Source organism: Camelina sativa, chromosome 12 (assembly GCF_030686135.1).
Source record: "Camelina sativa cultivar CO46 ecotype springtype chromosome 12, ASM3068613v1".
Lineage (NCBI taxonomy): Eukaryota > Viridiplantae > Streptophyta > Magnoliopsida > Brassicales > Brassicaceae > Camelina > Camelina sativa.
In genome coordinates this window covers 13,766,584-13,792,804 of record NC_141891.1, presented here as the reverse complement: position 1 = coordinate 13,792,804, position 26,221 = coordinate 13,766,584, and the positions used below count along the sequence as shown (strand labels likewise).

Sequence of the window (26,221 nt, the reverse complement as noted above, 5' to 3'; positions counted from 1 at the left end):
TCAGTGGTGGGGTGAGAGAGGTGGGAAGTCTGCTCGTGGTCGTGGACAAAGCAGCATGGCACGGGCTAATGCAGCCTGTGTAATCGGACCTGAAGATCAAAGCAGTGAAGCTTCTCGTAATGGGTTCACTGGTCTTAACAACGACCAGTGGAAAACTTTGATGCATCTTCTCGAGAAACAAACCAAGGCACCTTCGCAACGTCTAAGTGGTAAGCCTGATTCTCTTGATTGGGTTCTTGATACTGGAGCTTCTAATCATATGACGAGTAGTTCCACTTTTCTCAATGATATAACTACAATTTTATCTTGTAAAATTGGTCTTCCTGATGGACATGAGACTACAACAACTAAGAAAGGGACATTTAGCTTTGATGATGGTTTTTCATTACAGAATGTGTTGTTAGTTCCTCAGTTGCGGTGTAATCTCATCTCTGTGTCACAACTCGTAAAGGATTGCGATTGTGTGATGCAAGTTGCTAACATCGGGTATGTGTTACCGGACCGTATAACGAGGACGTTGATTGGCGCCGGTGAGTTGCAAGAGGGTCTCTACTTCTTTCGACGCATTGGGGTTCTTAATGTTTTTCATATGAATAAGGATGGAGCTGAGCATACATGGCATCAGCGGCTAGGCCATCCCTCTAATGGAGTTTTTGATTTGCTTCCAGTTATTAGTAAACGTGTTTCTGATTTTTCATCTTGTGATGTATGTTTGCAAGCCAAACAAACTCGAGATTCGTTTCATTCCAGTCATAATAAAGCGTTGAGGATATTTGATTTGATCCATTTGGACGTTTGGGGACCATATCGCTCTTCTAGTACATGTGATTCTCATTATTTTCTCACCATAATTGATGATTTCTCACGTTGTACTTGGGTGTATCTGATGCGTGACAAGGCTCAAGTCAAGCCTCTGTTTCAGAATTTTCTCAAACTGGTGTTACGGCAATTTGATATGAAAATTCGAACAGTTAGATGTGACAATGGCACTGAGTTTGTTTGTATGCGAGACATGTTTGCTGATCAAGGAATTCTTCACCAAACGTCCTGCGTTGGTACACCGCAGCAGAACGGTCGCGTTGAGCGGAAGCACCGTCATCTGTTAAACGTCACCAGAGCCTTGTTGTTTCAATCAAATTTGCCGGTCAAATTCTGGGGAGAAAGTGTTCTCACTGCAGCTCACCTCATCAATCGAACACCATCTCCTCTATTACAAGGCAAAACGCCTTACGAGCTCTTGTATGGGACTGCTCCGGCATACCACAATCTTAAAGTCTTCGGGTGTCTCGCCTATGCGCACAATCAGCGCCGTGGAGGTGACAAATTTGCCTCTCGCAGTAGGAAGTGTATCTTTGTCGGTTACCCCTTTGGTAAGAAAGGCTGGACTCTCTTCGATCTCCAAACTGAACAATTTTTTGTGTCTCGCGATGTCGTCTTTGTTGAAGATGTGTTTCCTTCATATACTGACAGTCACGAGGCTCCAGCGGTAGATGTTGATTTAGACGGTGATTGGCTTCTTCCTTCGCCATCGTCGCACACGCCGGAAGTAGTCGACGGCTCTGTTTCTGTTCCCGAACCTCCGTCGCCTATAGCGGATGTTGATGACGAAGAACAAATTAATCCACCTATTGGGCCTGGTCCCTCTTTGGACCCATCTTCTTCAACTGGGCCTCTCTCACCGTCATCTCCATCAACTCCTAGTGGGCCTTCTCTAAGCCCGATAGACACCTCATCATCGTCCTCCTCTCCCGATAGTCCCGATAGTCACTATACGGTCGAAGCCTCCGATTCTGATGACAGGGAGGGTTCTCCTGAAATCGGTCAAGCTGCTCTGGAGGACCTTGGTCGTGGAAAGCGACAGAAACAGCCCTCTATTAAATTAAAAGACTTTGTTATTCGCACAGTCCAAGCTGGTCCGATCCTGCCTGAGCCTACTTGTCCTTTTCCGGTGTCTGATATCTTGGAATGTGAGGATTTCTCTCCTCAACATCGTGCGTTTCTTATGGCAATCACTTCCGGAGTCGAACCCATGACATTTTGTGAAGCTGTCACTGATAAACGATGGACTGCTGCTATGGGGACAGAAATCGATGCTCATGGGATTAATCATACATGGGACATCACGGAGCTACCTCCTGGTAAGAAAGCTTTAGGCTCTAAATGGGTATACCGAATAAAATATCTAGCTGATGGTACCATTGAGCGCTATAAAGCGAGATTGGTAGTTCTCGGAAACAATCAGAAGGAAGGTGTCGATTACTCTGAAACATTCGCCCCTGTTGTTAAGATGACAACGATTCGTGCCACACTCAAAGTTGCAGCAGCTCGTCGTTGGTCTTTACATCAGATGGACGTGCACAATGCTTTCTTACACGGTGATCTCAATGAAGAGATTTATATGAAGCTGCCTCCAGGATTTCGACCCGAGAATGGTGAACGTAATCTGGTCTGTAGGTTGCGCAAATCTCTATATGGTCTCCGTCAAGTCCCGCGTTGTTGGTTTGAAAAGCTCCATACTGCCCTGCTCATGTATGGTTTCAAGCAGTCTTACCGTGACTACTCTCTCTTCACGTTGCAGAAAGGGGATGTTTGCATCTATGTTCTGGTCTATGTAGATGACTTGGTCATCACAGGTAGTTGTTTGGATGCAATCTCTGAATTTAAAGAGTATCTCAGTTCCTGTTTTCATATGAAGGACCTTGGTGCCTTGAAATATTTTTTGGGCATTGAAGTAGCAAGGAGAGATGATGGGATCTTCTTAAATCAAAGAAAATATGCATTGGATATTCTCAAGGAAGCAGGTCTTTTGGACAGTACGCCAGAGACGTTTCCCATGGAACAGCAACACAGTCTTGGTCGCGTTACCAGTCCTCTTCTTCCGGAACCAGAACGCTATCGTCGCTTGGTGGGTCGTTTGATATATCTCCTTGCAACCCGACCTGATCTCACATACTCTGTTCATATCTTATCCCAATTTATGCAGAGGCCGACGCAAGCTCATTGGGAAGCAGCGTTACGTGTTGTGCGTTACTTAAATGGATCCCCAGGGCAAGGCATTCTCTTATCCTCTGATGATAATCTCACGTTAACTGGTTGGTGTGATGCTGACTGGGGGGGTTGTCCGGTAAATCGTCGTTCATTAACAGGGTGGTTTATCTCTCTTGGCACCTCTTCTTTGTCATGGCGTTCAAAGAAGCAAAAAGTTGTCTCTATGTCTTCTGCGGAGTCCGAGTATCGCAGCATGTCACTGACGTTACGCGAACTCAAATGGCTCAAGGGTCTACTGGAAGACTTAGGAGTCATGCACAAGGCACCTATCGATCTACATTGTGACAGCAAAGCAGCAATTCACATTGCCACAAACCCTGTGTTTCATGAACGCACTAAACACGTCGAGCTTGACTGTCATAATGTCCGTGATGCGGCAAAAGCAAAGTTTATACGTCTACGTTTCGTTCGATCAGCCTCGCAACTAGCTGATGTCTTCACCAAAGCATTGGGTCGTCGCGAATTCGAAGAAATTATTTGCAAGTTGGGTCTTTCAACCAATCCTGCTCCAACTTGAGGGAGGGTATTGGAGAGATTCTCGACACCAACACTTTAGGAAAGATGATATCTCCATTTATGCTAATAACTCTGTACATATCCTTGATTGATATTGTCTGTAATTAGGCATTTATGTTTAGCTTATTCTACAAGATTGTATTGGTATATATGTATGTGTAAGAGCTCCAGTAATAAGAAAAGATATTCAGTCTCTTTCTGTTCACAGATGTTCTTCATCTAGCCTGAATAAAAAGTTGAGAACAATCCAACCGTAAGAAGTAAAGTCCTTAATCTGAGGCAGAATTTCTGACTCTGCTACTGGTTCTCTTAATCTCCCAATGCATGTTTTCATCTCAAAACGTTTAGTTTCCCTCCAAGCAACCTATAACCTGTAAAACTCATAAAAGACTAAAAATATTCTAAAATCTCACTTTGACTCAATAAAAGAGTCAAAACAAATATAAAAATCATAGTTAAAACTCAATATAACATGACATATCACATTCTGTTTAATATGCTACACAGTTTGGAATCTCCATAAATGAAAATAATGTTTGTTTGAAGTCTGAACAAAACCTTCTTCGGGTCCAACATTTGTCTTTACTGCAGTTGTGCATAATCGGATTAGTGGATTAGGGGGCTTCTGTGATCGAAAACAAACGTAGAGGAGTTCTCTCCTAAATATTTTGGGGTCTTTTTCCTATTGCGCTATGCTTTTCAGGCCACCATCTACACCATCTGGAGGGAACGGAATGGTAGGCGGCACGGGGACACTCCAACCTCAGCTCCTCTACTTCTCAAAACGCTAGACACATAAGGGACATATTGCTAAGCATCTACACTCAAAGTAAAGGCAAATATGCAGCTGCCATGACACGGTGGTTGTCCTCAAGATATTCTGCAGACTAATTTTTTATCCAGACTAATGTTCCTTTAAATTTTTCAAACACAAGTTTAGATCATTGCTGATGTAAAACGCTATTTTTTCGAATAAATATCTTATATAATATGAGAAGGTTTTTCCTAACTCTTACTCACATTGCGACATTTGGCATTCTCTTTCAGTGACACCTGTCATCTTTTATTTCCATTTTTTTTCAACAAATTTATATCATTTTCAATTCCAAATAAGCATACTTCTTTTATCCAGTTGGTACAATTGACATATATTTTTAAATCCAGTTTTATATCTTAAGTTCTTTTGTCAAACAAAATCAGATTGTTTTATAATAAAATCTCATATTATATATTGATACAAAATCTAATATTCTATAACATTTACTAATAAATTAACTAATATTTGATACATCTGTTTTACACATTTTCTTACATTCTATTTAATTTGTCTTTCATCCTTTTAAGTGAAAAATACACACTATTTTATAATAAAAGAAAATATCATAATAAAAACCATATCTTAGATGAGAAATGAAATAGTTTAAATACATGATTATGATTATGCCTTTATGTAATTTTATAAACCTTAATTATTACACATTTTAAAATCATATAATGTTTTCTTTTGTTAATTGAGTAGGCAATAAAGTTAGTCAGTTCCACTAAAATCCTATTAAATTATGATAAATTACACAATAATAGTTTTTCCTTTGATATCAATGCACATATCAACATAAAATCGATCTATCAAGAGCATTTCAGAATTGTTGTCATGTTCAAAATCATATATATATATATATATATAAAGAAGATTTTGATATATGTTGACTTTTCTTGATTTTCTATCTATTTATTTCATTACACAATTGTAAGTGACATATTTAAAATAGTATTAATTAAATAATTAAGTTTGATTATTTCTTATATGAAAAATATATTGAAATTTTATATTTAATATCATGTAGTGGGTTACAAATTTCTTTCACATGAATTATGCGTTTTTATAATTTCAATAACCATGCATCGAACTGTATTTAATCTAATGAAAAGATTTCCGTTGCAAATATTTATGTTACAAAAGTTATGACACCAAATTCCATAATTCCCAAATTTGTAAGTGTTGAATAACATCTATCTAACATTCAAACAGTGTACGTATATATAGCCATAGGTAGACATTTACTTAAATACTTGGACTCAAATTTACTCTCAAATTCTAGACCTTTTCTAACGTATCATCATCGCTGCAAGAGGAAAATAGATCGTCAAGTTTCTTGATATGATGGTACTCTTCTCCAATCCTCGATGATCAAACAGAGGTTTGATGTCTAGCAAGGGGTCCTTATAATTAATCAAAATATATTTACTCTTTTTCTCCATAATCAAGATATATTTCATGTGTTATGTGTTTCACAAATGCAAAGAAGAGTGAAAAACACGGCCAAGTCTTTTCCAACTTTTATAGTTACGTAGACGCATTTTATTTTTGGTAGAATAGTTACATAGATGCATTGACAAGGTACATTTTGTAAAATAATTTGTCCTATTAAACAATATGTTTTTCTCACTAAAATCTACTCCATCCATTCCTTATTAATCCATTTTCTAGGGATTATGATTTGTGGCAACATTTTCATTTTGTTGGATGAAAGTGATTTTGTTTCACATTATAATATTGGCCAGGCTGGATTGTGGAGAATCACTATCCATGAAGATGGAAGCATATCAAAGGCACTTCAAACATTTGGACCGAGCAAAATAAAAGTTAATTATACAGAGGTGAGTCGTAAAAAAAGCAAGCAATAGAAAAAATGGTACATCAATACTCCATAGTATAAAATTTATAAAAGTCAAATTTACGAAATCATTCACTAAACAAAAAAAAAGTTGAGGCAAGTTCATTCAAGAGTGATGGAGAGATAATGTTTAATATGTTTAGTATTTGAAGTTTAGGGTTTATAATTTAGTTGTTTTGTATATATATAAAGATATTATTGAAAATGGATTACCATAGAGGGTATTTCTTTTAAAATTATTTGTTGTTAAGTATTGCTTTTAAATGATGAAAGTAAAATTAATATATAGAACAACATTAAACTATTTCTCAAAGTAATTATATAGTAAGGTCTTACAATTTTCTTTTTAGACTACTTATCAAAAAAAGCAAGCAATAGAAAAAATGGTACATCAATACTCCATAGTATAAAATTTATAAAAGTCAAATGTTTTATTTACGAAATCATTTACAAAACAAAAAAAAGTTGAGGCAAGTTCATTCAAGAGTGATGGAGAGATAATGTTTAATATGTTTAGTATTTGAAGTTTAGGGTTTATAATTTAGTTGTTTTGTATATATATAAAGATATTATTGAAAATGGATTACCAGAGAGGGTATTTCTTTTAAAATTATTTGTTGTTAAGTATTGTTTTTAGATGATGAAAGTAAAATTAATATATAGAACAACATTAAATTATCTATCAAAGTAATTATATAGTAAGGTCTTACAATTTTCTTTTTAGACTACTTATCAGTTTTCTTTCAAAAAAAAACAAAAATGTAAATAAATATAATTTATCTTAATTACTTAACAAAAATACCAAATTAAATTGATTTTGCGGTAACTAAAACAATGGTCCTATTATTATAGTAACATATTGTCTAAATATTTTCAACAATTCTGTGTAATTGAACTTTTTAATTTTCTCTATCTTAAAATGACTCTTTTATGAAGCATCATATAATAATTATATATTAAACTATTATAGTTAAACCGTAATATTATGAAAACATATATTAACAATTACATGTACATTTCATATACAATTAAATAGAAATTTGATTCTTTGTTTCAAATTAATAATGCATACATAACCCACGCATCGCGTGGGCTACTTTCTAGTATATATATATTTTGGGGTCTTTTAGAAACTAATTATAATTAAGGGGCTGTTTTGCTATTAAATAAAACAAAACCTATTTATATAGTTTCAATAGTCTGATCGCAGCTTTCACAAAATCATTACTGTGGCTAGCTATGAACATTCAAGTCGAACCATCCGAGAAGAGGAAGAGGAGGAAGAAGACTAAGAACTTGTCTCCTTCTTCTTCACCACCATCGTCATCTCCGTCTTTATTTTCACTCCCAGATGAAATCGTTGTGAATTGCTTAGCAAGGATCTCGAGGTCGTACTACCCGACACTCTCGCTCGTTTCCAAAAGCTTCCGTTCAATTCTCTCTTCGACCGAGCTCTACGCAGCTCGATCTCAACTCGGAAGCACCGAGAAGTGTCTCTATGTCTGTGCATCAGATTATCGTTGTCACTATACCGAATGGTTTAGACTTTGGATTAACCCTAATCAAACCCTACCCGACTCCATGACTAAGAAGAGGAGGAAGAAGAAGAAGAAGACAGTCGGAGTCTCGTTTGTTTCGATTCCGTCTCCATATATTCAGTCGCTACCACCCTCGATAGTTGTTGGTTCAGAGATTTATGTAGTCGGAGGACAATGGTCACCGTCCTCAGCTGTGCGGGTCCTCGATTGTCGCAGTAACACTTGGCGTGATGCCCCTAGCATGATCGTACCCCGGATGTTTGCGAGGACATGTGTCTACGATGGTAAAATCTATGTAATGGGAGGCCAAGTATTAGAGAATGAATCATGGGTGGAAGTATTTGATACAAAGACTCAGACTTGGGCATGCCTCCCCGATCCGGGTACTGAGGTACGCAAGAGTTACATTTATAGAATCACAGAGATCGACGGAAAGATTTACTTTGATAATAGAGACAATACGATGTATGCTTATGACACAAAGCAAGGTAAATGGGAATGTGGTAAAGGCGTGATTGCAACGTTTCCGATGTCAAAATGTGTGATAGAGAATATATCCTACTCCTATGAACGACAATGTCACGGCCACGGGTGCCGGTGGTATGACATTAAGTCTGGTGCATGGAAAGAAGTGAAAGGGTTAGAATCATTAAAAGACAAGTATAAGAGGAGTGGTGCCAAAAATGGTGGACGTATAGCTAGAGTAGTTAGCTTTGGTGGGAGACTCTTGCTTCTTTGGGAAGGATGTACGAAATTCAATCCCAATAGTACTAATTGGGTAAATATTTGGTGTGCGGAAATTGGTTGGAAAAGCGTGATGGAGGTGAGGTTTGGGGAAATGTTGAGTGGGTTGATTTTGTGTATAGTGTCCCCAGAACAGGTCATCTTTGGCGTTGTTTTGTTGTCTCGATTTGATTGACTTATATCCAAGGTATGTTCACACTAGTAAAAATGTGTAGCATTGTTACAGAAAAAAATGTGGGTATAAAGCTTTTTTTATAGCTAAAAAATGTTTGTTACAATTTTGTTACCAAAATAGTTTGTAACTATTTGGTAGTAGCAAATGTTTTCAGTATAGCAAATTGTCGCAAACTGTTACAGTTTAGTTACAACTTATCTGTAACTAATTGATACAAAAAGTTACAGTTATTTGTGGGTATTTGCTACTTCTTGTTTCGGTTATTTACATAGTAATTAGCTTCAAACACTCACAATTTGGTTGTCTTTGATTAATGACAGATAGCGACATAGTTCAGTGTCATAAACTTGTGACAAAATGTGACCAAAAATTTGTGGAATATTAGATACACTTAGCTTCGAATTAAATTGAAAAGTTTTATATCTAGCACCAAAAACAAATTATGTGAAAATATGTTAAAAATTAAATTGCAAAACATACACAATTACAATTAATGTTAAACCTTAGTTTAATATCATACATTCAAATAGAAGATATATAAATACATTCAAAAAAAGATTTTCAAACCAGAAGAGTTTTGACTTGAGCCCCATTAGTTGTGCATGTCTGCTGTTCTTTAACCTCGAGAGCAAGCTTCGAGACAACATGCTCAAGTTTGGTTCCAACCAACATGACAAGCTTAAACAACAAACAAATACAAACACATTCTCTTAGTGTTAGTCTTATTAATTTCAAGTTTTTAACTTATTCTTGCTTTTGTTTACTTACAATGGCAGGGATGAATGATAACTAAAAGTACATATTCAGGCCTGCAATGAAATCATATAATTAGTAAAGATAAGGCAGGAAATCATATAATTAGTAAAGATAAGGCTTAAATATGGAAATACAAATGGAATGCACTTTGTCTTTATGTAACCGATGACTTACCATGAACATTTATGCAGATGCATACTATAGCATAAATCCAAACTTCAGGAAGTGAAGATTGTAACTTAACCAAGAGCCCCATGATTTCTTTAGCTGCAGTTGCGTCTACATTCTATGGATGACATATTGCGTCTACAGTCTATGGATGACATATTTATTGTGAGCCAGTATGGATAACCAAGCAAGAACTGCCCAAATCCCATCTTTCTCACGGATATGATCCGAACCTAAGGGAAAAGGTTGTTTGTGAGCTGTGTAAGGTTCTTAAAGTTGTAAGACATGTGATGAACTAGCAACAGAAACTAACCAGTTCCAAAACTCTCTTCTCCACATACAGAACACATCCCAGCATCCATAAGATTGCAAACAAAATTCCAGCCTGTTGGAACCTGGAAGATAGATATATTAGAAAAACGGACCAAGTTACGTAATTCCAGTAGATGGAAGCTAGAGAGAAGCTGCACAGTGACATGTACCTCAAAGAACTTCAGACCTAAGGTTTTTGCAACGACATCAAGGGCAGCTGAGGTCGGCATGCTCCTTAAATACAAATGTGAAAGTTGAGAATTAAATGAGAAGATAAATATTGGATAAATATTGAATTAAACGACATCAAGGGAAACTGTCTAAATGAGAATTAAACAGTTGAATAAAGAGTATTGGATAAACTTAATTTCTAAGAAACGCCTACCTAATTCCTACAATGCCATGAAACTATACAGCTTAAGGTAAAAGCATGGGAAGTTACCATCCAAATGAGAAAACGATCGTGTATAAAAATGAGTCAGTGGATTTGATCTGCTAGCAAAGATAAAGAAACTTTTGCATATTCTGCATAAAGGCATCACCACACTCAAGCGAGTTCATGAATGAACAACCTATATATACTGAACATATTCCTAGTTTCATGTTGTTCCATAAGATAAATGAGTCATCATGTGCCCTCAAGATGAAACCCATCAAAGAAACATACACAAATGTTAATATCGATGGTTTTCCCTCAATATGTAAACTGAAGATATAATCTATCGACATATACTAAAGAGCACAAAATATTTGAGCTGAGCATTGTAAATTAAAAACCTTTACTAAGGCTTACAAAAACAATGAACACATCTGAAACTTTGAAACTAAATCTCATTATATCAAAATATAAAGGAACAGAGGACTAACCCCGCAAATTCTTTGCAATGAAATCGGAGAAAGACCTTAAACATCTGCTTAGACCGTTCTAAAGTCTCATCACCTAAGCGGAGCTTAAACCAATAACCAAACATAGTCCCAATCTAAGAAAAACGAAGAAAACAAACAAAAACTAATAAACCAGCATCGTAAACTGAAACAAGTAACTTGAGAAGCTGATAAAGACATAGAAGAGAGAGAGAACCGTGAGAGAAGAAGGATGGCGAAGAAGAAGGCGTGGAGGCTCCGTAAGAAGGCATCGGAATCAGTATCAGTCTTAGATCCAGAATCTGAATCGGAGAGAAGCGGAAGCGACACCAGTGATTTTACCTGGAACAACGGTTGTGGTACCTGTTTCAAAAGAGATAAAGAGAGACTAACAGAGAGACTCATTCTTCTTCTTAACTCTCTAGTCAGATCCATAAACGGAAAAGAAAAAAAAAACAGAACGGGTTTCGGATGAATCGGGTGGGTTTGGTGGTAGCTGCGGCGGAGGAAGACGACGAGAAGAGAAGAGAGAGGAAATCTGGAGACGATGAGAAGAGGAGATCTGAAAAGGAAAGGAGATTTAGAGACAGAGAGGGGAGAGAAGATATGGAGACGAAGAGGTGAAATTACAAGGAAAAAGAAAAATAAAAAATGAAAATTTTGTGTTTTGGTTTACACTTAAGCCATTAAATTTTTATTTTTATTTTTATTTTTATTTAGATTCACAAAAATGTAAACCTAAATAAAAAGATGTTTTGTGTTTTGGTTCACTTAAGCAGAATATGATGTTTTTCATTATAGATTAAAATCATAGATAAATTTTCTTTTTATATAGATTCACAAAAATGGTTTTGTGTGTTTGGTTTACACTTAAGCAGAAAAATGTTTTAAGCAATGTTTAAAATGTTTAAGGGTGAGGAAAATGCTACAATTTCCTACATTTAGTGTTGTGTGTCACAGTGTTACAAAATTTTGTATCACTAAGTATGTAGCATTTTTTCTACAAATTATGTATGTTACTATTTGTCACTATGTAGTTACACTTAGTAACTAATTAGCTACAATAACTATTAACTTAAAATTTGTCACTAATTTGTAACAGTTTATAGATATTATTTGTTATTAATTTTTTTGTAGCAAGAAAATGTAACTGATCAGTCGTTTTGATTTTTTTTTTGGAATTCAACATAAGTCTGCAAGTTCTAATTAAATAACAGTATCTGCATAACATATAGGGACAAAATATCAATCCTTAACTTTGGAAAATTGGATCGACAGTTTAGTCAATGTCTTGAGTTGGGTTTTCATCATCTTCCTCTGCACACACATATATACATGGAGTCTATAATTTGGCTAAGCCAAAAGAAAGTTTGAATTTATTTTGTTTAATGAAAAAAGTTCATGCTTCTTTTTGCCAAAGTTGGAGACTAGAAAGTGTATTTTCTTTATTAAATTCTAATATTTAATATCATGTAGTGGGTTACAAATTGCTTTTACCATGCATTAAAGAGAGTAACTGTTAATAAAATATTAACAAATATTAAAACACAAATTGTATTACAGTTAATACATTAAAGTGTATTCATATGATAAAAGATTTGTTTTAAAATTTTTTCAAATATCATTGGAGTTACATTTTAAAGAATTAATATGCAATAAATTGTATTAATGATTACTATTAAAGAAAAATAAAATATCATGTTGTTTTATATCTTTAAACTATATTAGGATAAATTGATTTGATCTTTTGGCACAAAAATGTGAAGCAAATATTATAACTTTTTTGTCAAAAAATAATTATTATAATATTATTATATTAATATAGCTTGAAATTAGTAAAGAGTTTAATAACCATCACATTATATTTTTCTGAAATTATGATATTAATATTAAATCATTAATAATTGGAAATTTATTTTGTCCAAAATAATAATATTAATAATTCTTTTTTTTTGCAAAATTTTAATGTTATGGTAATTATATAAGATATTGATAAATGATATCTATATATAATGACTAAAAGGACATTACATATATAAATGTCAATATATTTTTTAGTACAGAAATATCATTTAAATATAGTGAATATGAAAAATAATGTATGTAGTTTTGAGAAAAATAAATTAATAATTGAGAAGTGAGGATATGTGTCAAAAATATACGCTGCCAAATGTTGCAGTGTTATGTAAAATTAGGCAAATATAACTGTTATGACACCAAATACCCTAATTCCCAAATTTGTAACTGTTAATAAAATATTTTGAACCTAAGAGTAACATCTATCAGACATTTACTTAAATACTTGGACTCATACTCTCAAATTTTTAAACTATATTATATAGAAGCCATGGAATGGAATCAATGGATATTAAAGGTTCAGCTAAACTCTTGTCAAGATACAAGAAGGTAGATTCTTAGAAAAAATGATTAACTAAATTTTAATCTAAATTCTTTTATTTACTTTTTAATAAAAATTTACTCTTGATTTTTATATATGTAGACATTATTTTAACTTTCATGAGAATTAGTTAAACGTCTTTATTTTAGCTTTATGTGTTTGTTTTAACATCTTATCGAGAAATGAGCTAGACCATTTCCCGAGGACAAGCAGACTAAACAACCTTAGACCACAAATTTATATTATGTTTTAAAGCCATCAAATAATATGTATATTATAATAGTCACAATATATTTTCCTCACTATAATCTATCCCATCCATTCCTTATTAATCCATTTTCTAGAGAAAAACAAATGTTGCACAAAAAAAAACAATTTTTAGGTTTTCTAGATATTTTTAATAAGTAATTAATGACAAATTATAAATTAATAAAAAAGAACTGAATATTATTGGTTGAAATTCATTAATCACAAAAATAATGCAAGTAAATTCGGGTTTTAATATGTTTCAAAATCCTAAAATATGGATTAATTTGGAACAGAGGCAGTATTGTCTAATATAACAATTTAATACAGTCCCATATAATTTTAAAAATTTTAAATGATGGGAAGTGTTTTTAGTCAAGTGCTTACAGTACCATTTCTGCGATCGATCCCACAGGAGCTCGATTCCACTAAATCGTGTTATCTCTCTTAGTAGGGACTGGATATGATTCAGGTCTTGTCCATTATATGTTGAAAAAAAAAAAATCCAATGGAAAGAAGGCTGGAATATGATTTGTGGCAACATTTTCATTTTGTTGGATGAAAGGGATTTTGTTTCATATTACAATATTGGCTAGATTGTGGAGAATCACTATCCATGAAGATGAAGGCATATCAAAGGGACTTCAAACGTTTGGACCGAACAAAATAAAAGTTTATTATACAAAGGTAAAGTGAATTGTAAAAAAAGCAAGCAATGGAAAAAATGGTACATCAATACTCCATAGTATAAAATCTATAAAAGTTAAATGTTTTATTTATGAAATCATTCACAAAACATAAAAAGTTGAGGCAAATTAATTCAAGAGTGATTGAGAGATAATATTTAGTATGATAATGTTTAATATGTTTAGTATTTGGAGTTTAGGGTTTAAAATTTAGTTACTTTGTATATATATAAGGATATTATTTAAAATGGATTACAAGAGAAGGTATTTCTTTTAAAATTATTTGTTGTTAAGTATTACTTTTAGATTATGAAAGTAAAATTAATATATAGAACAACATTAGATTATCTATCAAAGTAATTATATAGTAAGGTCTTACAATTTTATTTTTAGACTACCTATCAGTTTTTTCAAAAAAAAAAAAAAACTGTAAATAAATATAATTTATCTTAATTACTTAACAAAAATGCCAAATTAAATTAATTTTGCGGTAACTAAAACAATGGTCATATTATTATAATAACATATTATTTTAATATTTTCAATAATACTGTACATTTTTCTCTATCAAAATGATTCTTTTATGAATTGCATCAAATAACAAATATCTATAAAAATATTGTAGTTAAACCATAATATTATAAAAATTATTTTTCAATATATATAATATAGTAACAATTACATGTACATTTCATATAGAATTAAATAGAATCTTCATCTTTTATTTCAAATTAATAATGCATACATAACCCACGCATCGCATGGGCTACTTTCTAGTATATAAATATATAAAGTTGGTTACGAGTTAAGAAAACACTTAAAACCCATTTGAGGGCTTGAACGAGAGACTTGATGAGTTACAAAAACAACATTGCCACTGCACTACAAGTAATTTCACAATCACAATCAAAGTGCCTTCTTTCAAACCAGAGACCTCCAGTAACAACTACCATTCAATGGGTTGCTCTAAGTAGCATCTCCGTTCCAATTGCATCTGTACAGTTTGGAAGTGGTGACGACTCTGTAAAAATTGTATGACGCGCTGAGACTGAAGGTCTTAAGTTCATTTTAACTGGGACTCCGGAAAGCAAGCTTGGCAGAATTTTCTTGCTGGACGGACACCCTTGCTAGCTGGATTCATAGCAGAATGAAGGAAAAAAGTCCAAATTAAATATCTCCATTGTGTAATGCTTCTCTCCATATATTTACTTTCTTCATGAATGCCACAATGTTAAAGTTGGACCATTTTTTCACATATGAATCTGTTAGGGTAGTTTAGGAAATTTCAAAGTTGGACGCATTTTGTATATATATTAGTGATCAACACGTAGTAATTTCAAAAGTTAGTTTCACGAACATGTACGTACGTATCTACACGCACATAATGGTGACAATCACTTCTACCTTAAGAATTATAAAACAATAAAAGACCGAGGGTTGTAACATCTTTTATTTATTTTTTCTTAAATGAGCTTTTGGTTTCTTGATTTTTCAACGTTCGGTTTGTTTTGATTAGTGTGTCCTTTCTCGATGGATTTGATATATACGATTTTCAAAACGTGTGTTTGTATAATGCATAGAACTAGTATCTTTATACATATATCTTTATAATATGAATGTATCCTTGACCAGTTGGAGAAAGGAGAAGGAAGCAGAGGCAAAAGGAGCACAACATGATGATGACTACCGAATTCTATGTTTTGAGGAAAGAAAAAAGCTATTTGTTAAAATTGAAACTTGTTATCTTTATTTCAGTGACATTGAAACTTGGAAGCTCTTGTGAGAAATTAGCAAAAATATTATAATATTTCTCACTGCGGAGTTGAGCGTCCATAACAAAAGTAGAGAACAAAATTGGATTTGTATAGCCATCTTGGAAACTCTCCTAATTACAGCAGGGTCTTTAAAAAAATTATTTTATAATTAGGGGTTGTCTTGCTATTAAATAAACCAAAACCTACAAATATAGTTTCTCTAATCTGACACAGTTCCACAAAATCATCTGTGTGGCTATGAACATCCACGTAGAACTACCGGAGAAGAAGAGGAAGAGAAACAGGAAGAAGACGAAGAAGACTAAGAATTCGTCTCCTTCTTCTTCACCACCTCCGTCTTTTTCTTTACTCCCAGACGATGTCCTTGTGAGTTGCTTAGCCAGGGTCTCGAGTTCGTATTACCCAACGCTCTCAATCGTTTGCAAAACCTTCCGTTCAATTCTCTCTTCCGCCGACCTCAAAGCAGCTCGATCCCACCTCGGAAACACCGAACAGTGGCTCTACGTCTGTCTATACGATAGCAGTTTTCACATTCACCAATGGTTTAGACTTTTGCTTAACCCTAATGGAACCCTACCCGAAGAAGAAGAAGACAATTGAACACTTGCTTGTCCCCATAATTTTTAATTACTCTTCTAACCTTCCATCAGTATCAAAATCCACCGTTGCTGTTGGTTCAGAGATTTATGTAATTGGCGGACCAGTGGACTATGCACCGTCCTCCGCTGTTCGGGTGCTTGATTGTTGCACTCACACTTGGCGCGATGCACCTAGCATGAATATAGTCCGGATGAATGCTTTGGCAAGTTTACACGATGGCAAAATATATGTACGTAATTGAAGGGTGCCTTGGGGTGGAATCATGTGATGAGGTATATGACATTAAGGCTCAGACTTGGGAACGTCTCCCTGATCACCCGTCGGGTAGTGAGTTACGTAACTGGTACATTCCTTATAGACTCGCAGATATCGAAAGGAAGATTCACACCGGGAGTGGAGTCAATATGTATGCTTACTACAAGAAGAGGCAAAGTAAGTGGGAAGGATGTGGTGGTATCGAATGGAGAATGTATTGTATTGCTATGGAGACTCATTAATGGTCGCCGCGGGTGCTTTTGGTATGACATAAAGTTTGGGTGGAAAAATGTGAAAGGGTTAGACTCACTAAGGAATAGGTATGATTGGAACGGTAGTACAACTAAATTGGTTAGCACTGGAGAGAAACTCTTACTTATTTGGCAAGGGTGCGGGAACCGACTACATAGTGATTTGGGGCGCAGAGATCGTGCTGGAAAAGCGTGATGGAGGTGAGGTTTGGGGAAAAGCTGAGTGGGTTGATGTTTTGTATATCGTCCCCAGATTACGTCATCACATGCTCTTGCATTGTCTAGCCGGTTTGATTGACTTGTATAATATAAGTTATATCCAACTTACGATCTTATCGTTTTGAATTCTACATCAATTATTTAAAGAGTAACAGATATCATAACAATTATTGATATTTATATTTCTCATAAACAAATATTATGAAAATATCAAATGAACAATTATAATAAGTAATGCAATTTTTTGATAAAATAATCTTAAAAATAAAAGATATTTTATCTTGAGTTATTTTTTTCTCATCTTTAGTGAAAATTTATCGACCAATAATTATAATAAATATATATACAACTTCTAAAAATAAAAGATTAAATAGTTAAATCTAAAAAACACTAATTTTCGAAGAATTACAATAAATAAACACAATTGTAAGTTACATAATTATAGTTGATTAAATTTCTATATTACTACATATAATCATTTCTAAAACTTTTAGTTAGATTATAGAATAACATTGGATATTGAATATTAAATTTTTTATTATTTAGATTAAACATGAAAGTACATAAACATAAACATAAACATAATATAATTTGTGTCAGCGAACAATGATTTGTTAGTTATTTAAAAAGAAAACAATATATATATATATAGTTCAAAATACATAAACATAAACATAATTATTAGAGCGAAAAGTTGTGAATAAAATATCGTAAAAAGACACAACTTTAAAATGATCAGAAGCAATCATATGTTTTTCTTTTATTGTAAAAGATACAATTATTATGATTTTTTTTAAAAATATATTAAAAGGTTATTTAATGAAAAGGTACGTCGCAACTGTTGTTGGAATTTATTCAGATTGTTATTATTATATAGATTATATTTTATTATTTAAATATTTTAGTTCTTTACCCCCAAATTAAAGGAATGTATTCAATCAAGTTAAAAAGTCTTCTAAAATCTAATATTATTAGAATGATTTTTTCATATATTATTAGATAAATTATTTTTAAATTTCACTTTTATTGCTGTAATATATATACTGTTATTGAAAAGAAATTTAAACAAATTAATTAGATACTTTTAGTGAACTTTTGAATTAAGAACCGATTTACAATTTATGAACAGATTTAATGATTACATGGAAGCACAAATCCAAATATATAATATTTTCATAAAGACTATCGAAAGCGAAGTAGTAGTACAGAAAAATAAATTTCAAAATTGTCTCTGCGATGACTTCAATGTTAAGAAAGAGTACCTTTATTAGTTAGGTGGCTTCAGCTTCAAGCTTCAAATGTATATTAGGATGGGCTATTTATACAAATACCTAATGGTTTTATTTTATTGGCCCATTTACTAATTCTTATTACACCTAAAGATTTCATCTACTAATTATTATTATTTGAAGTTTGAAATAAAAACATTTGAACTCGAAATGTGAACAAAATGATAGTTGTATTGATCAATTATTAATTGAAAAGTGTGAAGTTTATAGTTTACATGCAGTAGCAATGACAAATTTTTCTCTTGCAAAAGCCACCTCTTTTGTTGCTACAACCTTGACGACACCACTTGTTACACTTACTATTATTAGTACATACTCCAAATTCGGGGTGATCGTTGCAACACAATGAAGCTCCTTTGTTAATGAAAGACCAAACTGAATCTTCATTCACCACCTTTGTCGCTTCAATATCTGCAAAATAACGTATACACACACACACCACATATTCAAAATCTTAGGTTTAAAGAATAGTAATCAGAATTCTGTTATTAAAAAAAAAACTGTAGTAGTAACAAGAATAAATGAACCCCTTTAATGCTGTTTCGATCTAATGAGACTAAGTCTAACCCGCATGTAGAATGGTGAGAGCGAGGAAAACGAAGACAATAATTCTTGTGTGGACCATTAATTTTTCGGATCTTTAAGTGTTAAAAATGACTTATGATAAATGTAGATTGGTTACATATACAGTGTTCCCAATTGTTTGTTTGCTAATAATGAATACCATACCGAACGCAAATATTCAACTATAATTTTAGTATCAACAAGAAAATCATATGTTACTCAAAATAACATTTGCATTGATGATGATACTATTGATTTGTGGAAACACAATTTAATACTACATGATAACAAAAATCGAGTCAATTAGAAGTTTAAAACAGTCAAAAGGTGACTTGATGATCGTGTATTAATTTACAACATGTTTTAAAAACAAAACGCAACGACGACCTGAAATGTCTTTTGGTATCAGCGGATCACTGCATCCGGCCGGATCCGATCGGTGGTCAAAGATTCTTAAAAAAACCAAAATAATGACTGTTTGGATCAATATTTTTTTCTTCTACAAACTCTGTTTACTGTATGATCTTTTTATATATGTTTTTTTTTTTGTATAAACTAATCTGCAAGTAAACACATAGAAAAAAATCTTGAATAAGTAGTAGACCACAGATTGAATGCTGTTGTTATGTTAACCACATGATCAAACCAATCAATTTAATCACGTGGCTATTGGCTAACATAACCACATTCAAACTATAGTCTAATACTTAACTCTCTACTTAACTTTTTAGTACAGGGTTTAATTGATAATTCAAATTATTCATAAAAATTAATTTACAACATGTATGTACTCTTCTATATCAAGAAAACATAACGGGGTACGTATCGTCGCTATCGCCAAGGACGTAGCCGTGATATATTATAATGTCTTGTCCTATTTGATAAATATATATGAGAATGAGACTAGTCTCCAAAAAAATCTTAAAAGATATAACTACATAATTACAGTTTTATTTATCTTCTTGGTCAGGAAAAAAAAATTACGGGATGGGGTTTTATTCTTTTTTGTAAGTATTCTTTTTATTCCTTTTCAGATAGTAAAGTAGAAGAGACTGAAATTGGTTAATGCTTCAATGCCAAGTCTTGACAATACAAGCGACACACAAAAATAATGTATAAAAATTCAAAATTCTTCTCTATCCCCATTTTGATGGCTATACTATATAGAAGAAGAAACAAAAAAGAAACTAAAATTAAATTAAAATCATGAACAAGTTGTTGGCGGGTGACACAAACCATACCTCAAGGTAGGTGATATATCCATATGGAGAGTTTTTTAGCTGTTCTTTTAAAGGTCAGGACCACATCTTCCTCAAAACTTCACAAAATCTCTAACTTTGAGATAACACAAAATCCATCAACTTTACCTTCTTCATGATTATATAACACCTCTCAGACTAGGACCAGAGAGAGACCGGGACCAGTACCAATCATATTGTTATGTTGGACGACACTCGGGTTTCGAGGGTAATATTTGTATCAGCTTTGCGACATGACTAGGGATGTGTAAATCATGTAACCACTGCAAAAGCCACTAGATTCCATGATCTAAGAACTCAATGTTCTTACGGTATTAAGACAGCTACTACAAACTAAAAGGATGGGAAGATTCTTGTGGTTCTTGGGTCGGTCACGTTACACCGAAAGAAGAGAAAGAGAGAGAGAGAGAGGCCTACGTCTTTGTCATCAATGAAGTTTGGTTTTTGATTGATAAAACTGGTCCCCCACTTTGTTATAAATTCCAGAACGTACCCAGAGATAACAGAACCAATAAAAGAAAAAGTTAACTAGGCTAAAAGTGGTCACAGGATTCTTCAGGCGGGTTTGGTTCTTTTTTTCAAACTGCAACTAGCTTTTACCCGTTAAAGTTCCTCTCCCTATTAAACACAACGACCTAACAATATTACAGCAGTAAGCTCTAGATACATCCCTTCATTTTTTATACATCTCTTCATAGTCTATAAGCCTAAGAAACACGGTTAACAAAGACAGCACCAAACTTTTTCACATTCTTCGATCGTTTGGAATGATGAGATGGGGAAGGAAGAAACCTGTTTCTTCTTCATCTTCTTCTTCTTCTTCCGGGTTGTCTCGTGCTCCTCCTATTTCTTGGTTTTCAAAGTTAAGCGGTTCTTCTGACTTGAAACCTGCAAAAGAGAAGAAGCAAAATGATGAAGCTAGCCAGACCATGTCTACAAAATCTTCCTTGAGTTCTACTAAACGTCGAAATGATATTAATGAGAGCAGAAAAGGCTTTCATAGAGTACAAATAGAAAAGGAGAACGCTGCAACAAGATCAGCAGATAGGGAGTCAAATGAGAAGTTTGAAGAGATAATGACCAGTGTAAGGAAGAAAGTAAGAGACTTCAAAAGAGAGACGTGTGGCTTTCTGGAAGTAGAGGCAATGGATAGAGACAAAGGAACTGTGATCATGACGCCAAGAATTCAGGTGAACAGAGATAAGCAGAGATGTGAGAGACGTGACCAAAGGCTTCTCGAACAAAAGCCAAAGAGATCAGAACAAGATGTAGAGGTCAAGGCGAAAAAACCAGCGAGAAGGATAGGTACAGGAAGTTACAGTAAAGAGGATTCTATAAATCTTGGTCAAACTGTAACAAAATCAGCTCCTCAGTGGCAAAAGCTCAAGGAAGTAAAACTAAGAGAAGTGAAGCTGAAGGCAGACCAACAGAGAAAATCTCTGTACCTAAAAAGGGAGCTAAACAGGTTAGGAACAAAAGAAAACAACAAGGTTAGAGTATTTTCACCAAGAGCATCTGAAAAATGCAGAGTTAAAGCTATCGAAGACTTGAAGAAGGCTAAACTGAGAGCACGGGAGCACGAGGCTTTGATAGAAACAGCAGATGGAGGAATGGAGAACGAAAGCTTTGCAGTAGTGAAATGCTCGAGCGATCCTCAGAAGGATTTTAGAGATTCAATGATTGAGATGATCATGGAGAATGATATCAACCACCCTGAAGAACTCAAAGAGCTTCTGGTTTGTTATCTCAGACTCAATACCAATGAATATCATGATATGATCATCCATGTGTTTCAGCAAGTGCATAATGATATGAATTTTCATTAATTTTGGTGTATAATATATAGTAATATAAAGATCAGTGCATGATTGATTCATCATTATGATCTGTGAATAGTTTAAGCTTTCTAGGATGTACCTCCCCTAACTTCATGCTTCTTGGTTATAACTAGTTCTATATAATTGACAGAATAAGACCAATATAATTTCTGGAAATTACCAAGTTTTAGTCGATTCTTAGTCCTTCACCAGCTAAGAACTCATGAACAACCCCGTCAACTTCAATCATGCTGCATCCAGGCTTCTTGTTTACGTTTTCTGCTCTCATCTTTCTTCTCACCTCCATAACCTCATCCCATCTCCCATTAGAGGCATACAAGTTTGACATCTGAACATAACCTGAACTCTCACGTGGATTCAATTCCTGTAACCGATTTGCTATACGCTCTGCTTGTTCCAATCGTCCAAACCTTTTACAGGCACCAAGGAGAGATTCAAGTAAAACCGAAGCCTCATCTGCTTGAATCTCATTCACAAGCTCCTCTGCTTCCTCAATTTTACCCATCCGACCAAGCAAATCAACCATACAACCATAGTGTTCAATACTTGGCTCAACCCCGTAAACACTATTCATCATTTCAAAAAGATTGCGAGCTTGGTCTAACAACCCCACATGATTGCAGGCAGACAGAACACCAACAAATGTAATACCATTTGGTTTAAAACCTTCATAGACCATCTCTGAGAAGATCTCTAAAGCATCTTTTCCAAGACCATGGACGCTTAAACCCGAGATGATCGAGTTCCATGTACTGACATCTCTCTTTGAAGTAGCTCTAAACACTTCAAGAGCCTTATCAATCTTCCCACATTTAGAATACATATCCACAAGAGCTGTAGCCAAAAACCCTTCAATCTCAATCCCATGCTTGTCTATGTAAACATGTACCCACTCACCTTGACTCAAGGAACCAAGACTAGCACACGCAGATAAAACATTAACAAGAGTAACACCATCTGGTTCCTCTGTTGAAACATCCAGCATCTCATTGAAAACCTCTAAAACGTCGTCGTAGCAACCCACATGAGCATAAGCAGTGACCATAGCGTTCCAAGAAACCACATCTTTCACCGGCATAGAGTCAAAAATCTCCTTGGCTTCCTTAACCAAACCCGCAGCAGCATAACCCGAAATCATAAAATTCCAAGACTCCACATTCCGTTCCTCCATCTCATCAAACAACGCACGAGCTTCTTCTACCAAACCCTTTTCAAGATAAGCACTCAACAGCGAGTTCCACGAAACCGCATCTCTCACAGGCATTTCGTCGAGCACTTTACGTGCAATCTCAAAGTAACCGCTTCTCGCGTAAACGTTAACCAAAGTATTCTCCACAAACACATCAGTCATCAGATCACTCTTCATAAAAAGACCGTGAATTTGCCTTCCTTGTTCAAACCCACAAAACGCAGCACAAGCTTTCAAAACGAACGTGAAGCTGTACTTATCGGGGAAAACAGGGCCAAGAAGCATATCACGAAACACGACTAGAGCCATCTCAGGGGTAGAGCTATTAGCATAAGCCCTGATGACGGAATTGTGAGTGAACCCATTAGGGCTCTCGATCCGATTGAGAATGGAGTGAGCGTAAGAGACAGTTTTGGGTTCTGGGTTTGTTTGGGTTGCAGCAAAGGCGATAAGTTTGCTCGCGGAATAGGTGTCCTGAAAAAGACCTGTTTTGAGCATAAAGGCATGAGCTTGTTTAATCTCCGACAGAGATTTCGCTCTCTCTGTAAATGTCAGAATCGGTACTTGAAGAGTTGATGATGAACTAACAACAACACTCATTTTTTTTTTTTTTTTGGTTCAGTTTCCTAAATGTTGCAAATGTTATTATCACTAGAAGTACACAACTCATACTTGAACTCATGTTGTGTGATACGACATTGGCACTAGTACTAAACCATTTTAGGCTACAATTGAACTTTAATCCATTTTATTTTCTTAATACGATAATTAACGTAACAATAGTATTTTCAGTTTTGTGTTTGGATTACCAAAGTTTTTTCTTTGAAGAAATTAGGGAACTTAAAAGGCTCCGATTGGTAACCACGTTTAAAAGAGACGGTTGAAATCTTTATAGTGGTTGTAAAGAAGGTGGTCAAAAAGAAAACGGTTAAAGTTAGCGGATGAAAAAGATGACACAGTAAAAGGAAGCGGTTGAGTATTTAGCTTGATTGGTAACATTTCAGCCGTTGAATAGTATAAGTTATAAAAATTTGAAATTAATTTAGTTAAAAAATGAAATAATAAATCATTATCTAATTCATAATATAAAGCATTAATATATTTAAATGATATTAACAAAATGATCAAATGAGATATTAACAAAATTAGCAAATATTTATTTTTAAAATCTTCATTATATGATATTAACAAAATCATAATCTCCATGTATGTTACTATTCAAATCATAATCTCCATGTATGTTACTATTCAAATCATAATCTTGATTTACTAAATTTTTATTTATTTTTGGCTTACTAACCTTTTCATAAGAAAAAAACATTGAGAAGAATAGTAACATATATTAAATCAAGATTAGGGTTTGAACAATAAATAAATAAATAAAACTATGCAGCTTTTTGTTCAAAGAAAAAAAACTGTACAACATCTATATATAATAGCAAACCCACTTTTTTGTGTCAACTTTTAATCCAACGGATGAGATTGATTCCAGTTTTAATCCAACGGTTTAAAATTATTAATCGTGTCTTTTCGTCGCACCCCCATCTTTCAAAAATCACACATCTTAGTCTTTGCATCTCTTTGTTGTACCTCCTGGTTTCAAAAATCACATCCATACATTTTTACACCTTTTAAATCACACCTCTTAGTCTTTGCATCTCTTTGTTGTACCTCCTGGTTTCAAAAATCACATCCATTCATTTTTACACATTTTAAATCACACCTCTTAGTCTTTGCATCTCTTTGTTGTACTTCCTGGTTTCAAAAATCACATCCATTAATTTTTACACCTTTTAATTTTACACCTCTATGTGTTACACCTCTTTGTTGTACCTCTCTGTTTCACATCTATTAATTTTTACAGCTTTACATTTCACACCTCTATGTCTTACACCTCTTTGTTTATTATATATAAACTTTTCTTGACTACATAAACAAGTTTTGAAAAATTATTTTCTGAGCATTAAAGAATTGTATTATTGAAGTGTTTTTTAACTTTCAAGCATCAATCTCTAATTCAAGGTAATTTCATTTTTTCTGCGAATGACCTGTAGTGTTTCTCTGTTAGATTATTATTACTGTTAGTCGACACTATTAAGTTCATACATTAATCTTAGTTTTGTTAACTTTAGTCTCTTCAAAATTTTTAGCCTTTCCGGTTTTCATGTTTTTGCATCGCTAATGTTATTAAGTACGTGTGCCATATTTTTTGCATGGCTAATGTTTTTGATTCTCAATGTGCAAGTTTTTTGACTTTCTGGAAAAACCTATTTATTTTTTCTAACAAACATGGTATAAATGTTAATTTTTTTTTTTGTAGGATGTCAATTAGATGTTCATGGTCCAGGTTAGTTTATATTTTTTGTAAATACAGTTTTTAAAAAATTTAGTTGAATTATAATTTCGTATACTTTCTGGGTTTCAAACATTTTGATAATATATAGAAATATTACAAATGAACATGGAAATAGAGAGTGCCGAAGAAAAAGCTAGACATACTTATGACAACACAAAATCAAATTCTAGAAAGCGTAAACAAGACCAAATGACAAGTGAAGTTAGAAAGAAAAGATCTACTAAAGGTAACTTATTTAGTCTTTGATGACTTTCTAATTTGTATATACAACTTTTAAAAAACGTAATGTATAACAGTCACTTTTAGAGTGATCTGGAATCTGCCAAAAAAAAAAAAAACAAGAAATATATAAAATTAGTGTTTAACTCAAAGAAGAGAACATCAAAAGGTGAGATATTATAATCACTTGTTTCACCACATCGACTTCATTTTTGCTGTCGTTTATTGAAGAACATGATGGTACCGATTCATAGACATAAGTAGGAATTCAATTCCTAATA

At 33.9% G+C, this 26,221-nt stretch overlaps 3 protein-coding genes and 3 pseudogenes across 7 annotated transcripts; 3 read left to right on the top strand and 3 right to left on the bottom strand.

Annotated features, from left to right (window-relative positions):
- The first annotated feature begins 7,478 nt into the window (after positions 1-7,478).
- Positions 7,479-8,692, top strand: LOC104733505 (F-box/kelch-repeat protein At4g19870 pseudogene; annotated as a pseudogene).
- Positions 8,693-9,136: 444 nt separating this feature from the next.
- Positions 9,137-12,234, bottom strand: LOC104757763 (putative phosphoglucomutase, cytoplasmic 2). Of its 4 annotated transcripts, XM_087478129.1 has the most exons (8): positions 11,014-11,458; positions 10,800-10,912; positions 10,375-10,457; positions 10,103-10,166; positions 9,934-10,015; positions 9,627-9,853; positions 9,465-9,505; positions 9,137-9,374 (listed from the first exon to the last, which is right to left on the bottom strand). In XM_087478129.1, exons 4-6 carry the CDS (start codon positions 10,160-10,162, stop codon positions 9,759-9,761), a joined length of 237 nt encoding a protein of 78 aa, XP_087334255.1. In that variant the 5' UTR covers positions 10,163-10,166; positions 10,375-10,457; positions 10,800-10,912; positions 11,014-11,458; the 3' UTR covers positions 9,137-9,374; positions 9,465-9,505; positions 9,627-9,758. The 4 variants fall into 4 exon arrangements, with proteins under 4 accessions (XP_087334255.1, XP_087334254.1, XP_087334256.1 ...); XM_087478128.1 differs by lacking the exon at positions 10,375-10,457 and having other exon boundaries at positions 11,014-12,234; XM_087478130.1 differs by having other exon boundaries at positions 10,800-11,448.
- On the top strand, positions 11,268-17,203 carry LOC109127946 (F-box/kelch-repeat protein At4g19865-like; annotated as a pseudogene).
- Positions 17,204-18,726: 1,523 nt separating this feature from the next.
- On the bottom strand, positions 18,727-19,140 carry LOC109127945 (putative defensin-like protein 27). Its single transcript, XM_019233564.1, has 2 exons — positions 19,083-19,140; positions 18,727-18,917 (listed from the first exon to the last, which is right to left on the bottom strand). Exons 1-2 carry the CDS (start codon positions 19,138-19,140, stop codon positions 18,727-18,729), a joined length of 249 nt encoding a protein of 82 aa, XP_019089109.1.
- Positions 19,141-20,779: 1,639 nt separating this feature from the next.
- LOC104733504 (pentatricopeptide repeat-containing protein At4g18840) lies at positions 20,780-24,202 on the bottom strand. The gene is made up of 2 exons (XM_010453077.3): positions 22,337-24,202; positions 20,780-21,226 (listed from the first exon to the last, which is right to left on the bottom strand). Exon 1 carries the CDS (start codon positions 23,963-23,965, stop codon positions 22,343-22,345), a length of 1,623 nt encoding a protein of 540 aa, XP_010451379.2. The 5' UTR covers positions 23,966-24,202; the 3' UTR covers positions 20,780-21,226; positions 22,337-22,342.
- LOC104731691 (transcription repressor OFP5 pseudogene) lies at positions 21,106-22,217 on the top strand (annotated as a pseudogene). Its single transcript, XR_015574349.1, has one exon. The product of XR_015574349.1 is annotated as a transcription repressor OFP5 pseudogene (transcript).
- Positions 24,203-26,221: the final 2,019 nt, after the last annotated feature.

Bases quoted from the DNA above. Each gene is read 5' to 3' on its own strand.
- LOC104757763 (XM_087478131.1), bottom strand. From the start codon at position 11,231: ATGGATCTGACTAGAGAGTTAAGAAGAAGAATGAGTCTCTCTGTTAGT. The intron at 10,167-11,013 runs GTTCTCTCTCTC...TTTGTATTTAAG, and splicing joins GCCATCCTTCTTCTCTCACG to GAGCATGCCGACCTCAGCTG. The intron at 10,016-10,102 runs GTACATGTCACT...TCTATCTTCCAG, and splicing joins TAGGTCTGAAGTTCTTTGAG to GTTCCAACAGGCTGGAATTT.
- LOC109127945 (XM_019233564.1), bottom strand. From the start codon at position 19,140: ATGGTCCACACAAGAATTATTGTCTTCGTTTTCCTCGCTCTCACCATT. The intron at 18,918-19,082 runs GTTAGACTTAGT...CAGATATTGAAG, and splicing joins TCTCACCATTCTACATGCGG to CGACAAAGGTGGTGAATGAA.
- LOC104733504 (XM_010453077.3), bottom strand. From the start codon at position 23,965: ATGAGTGTTGTTGTTAGTTCATCATCAACTCTTCAAGTACCGATTCTG.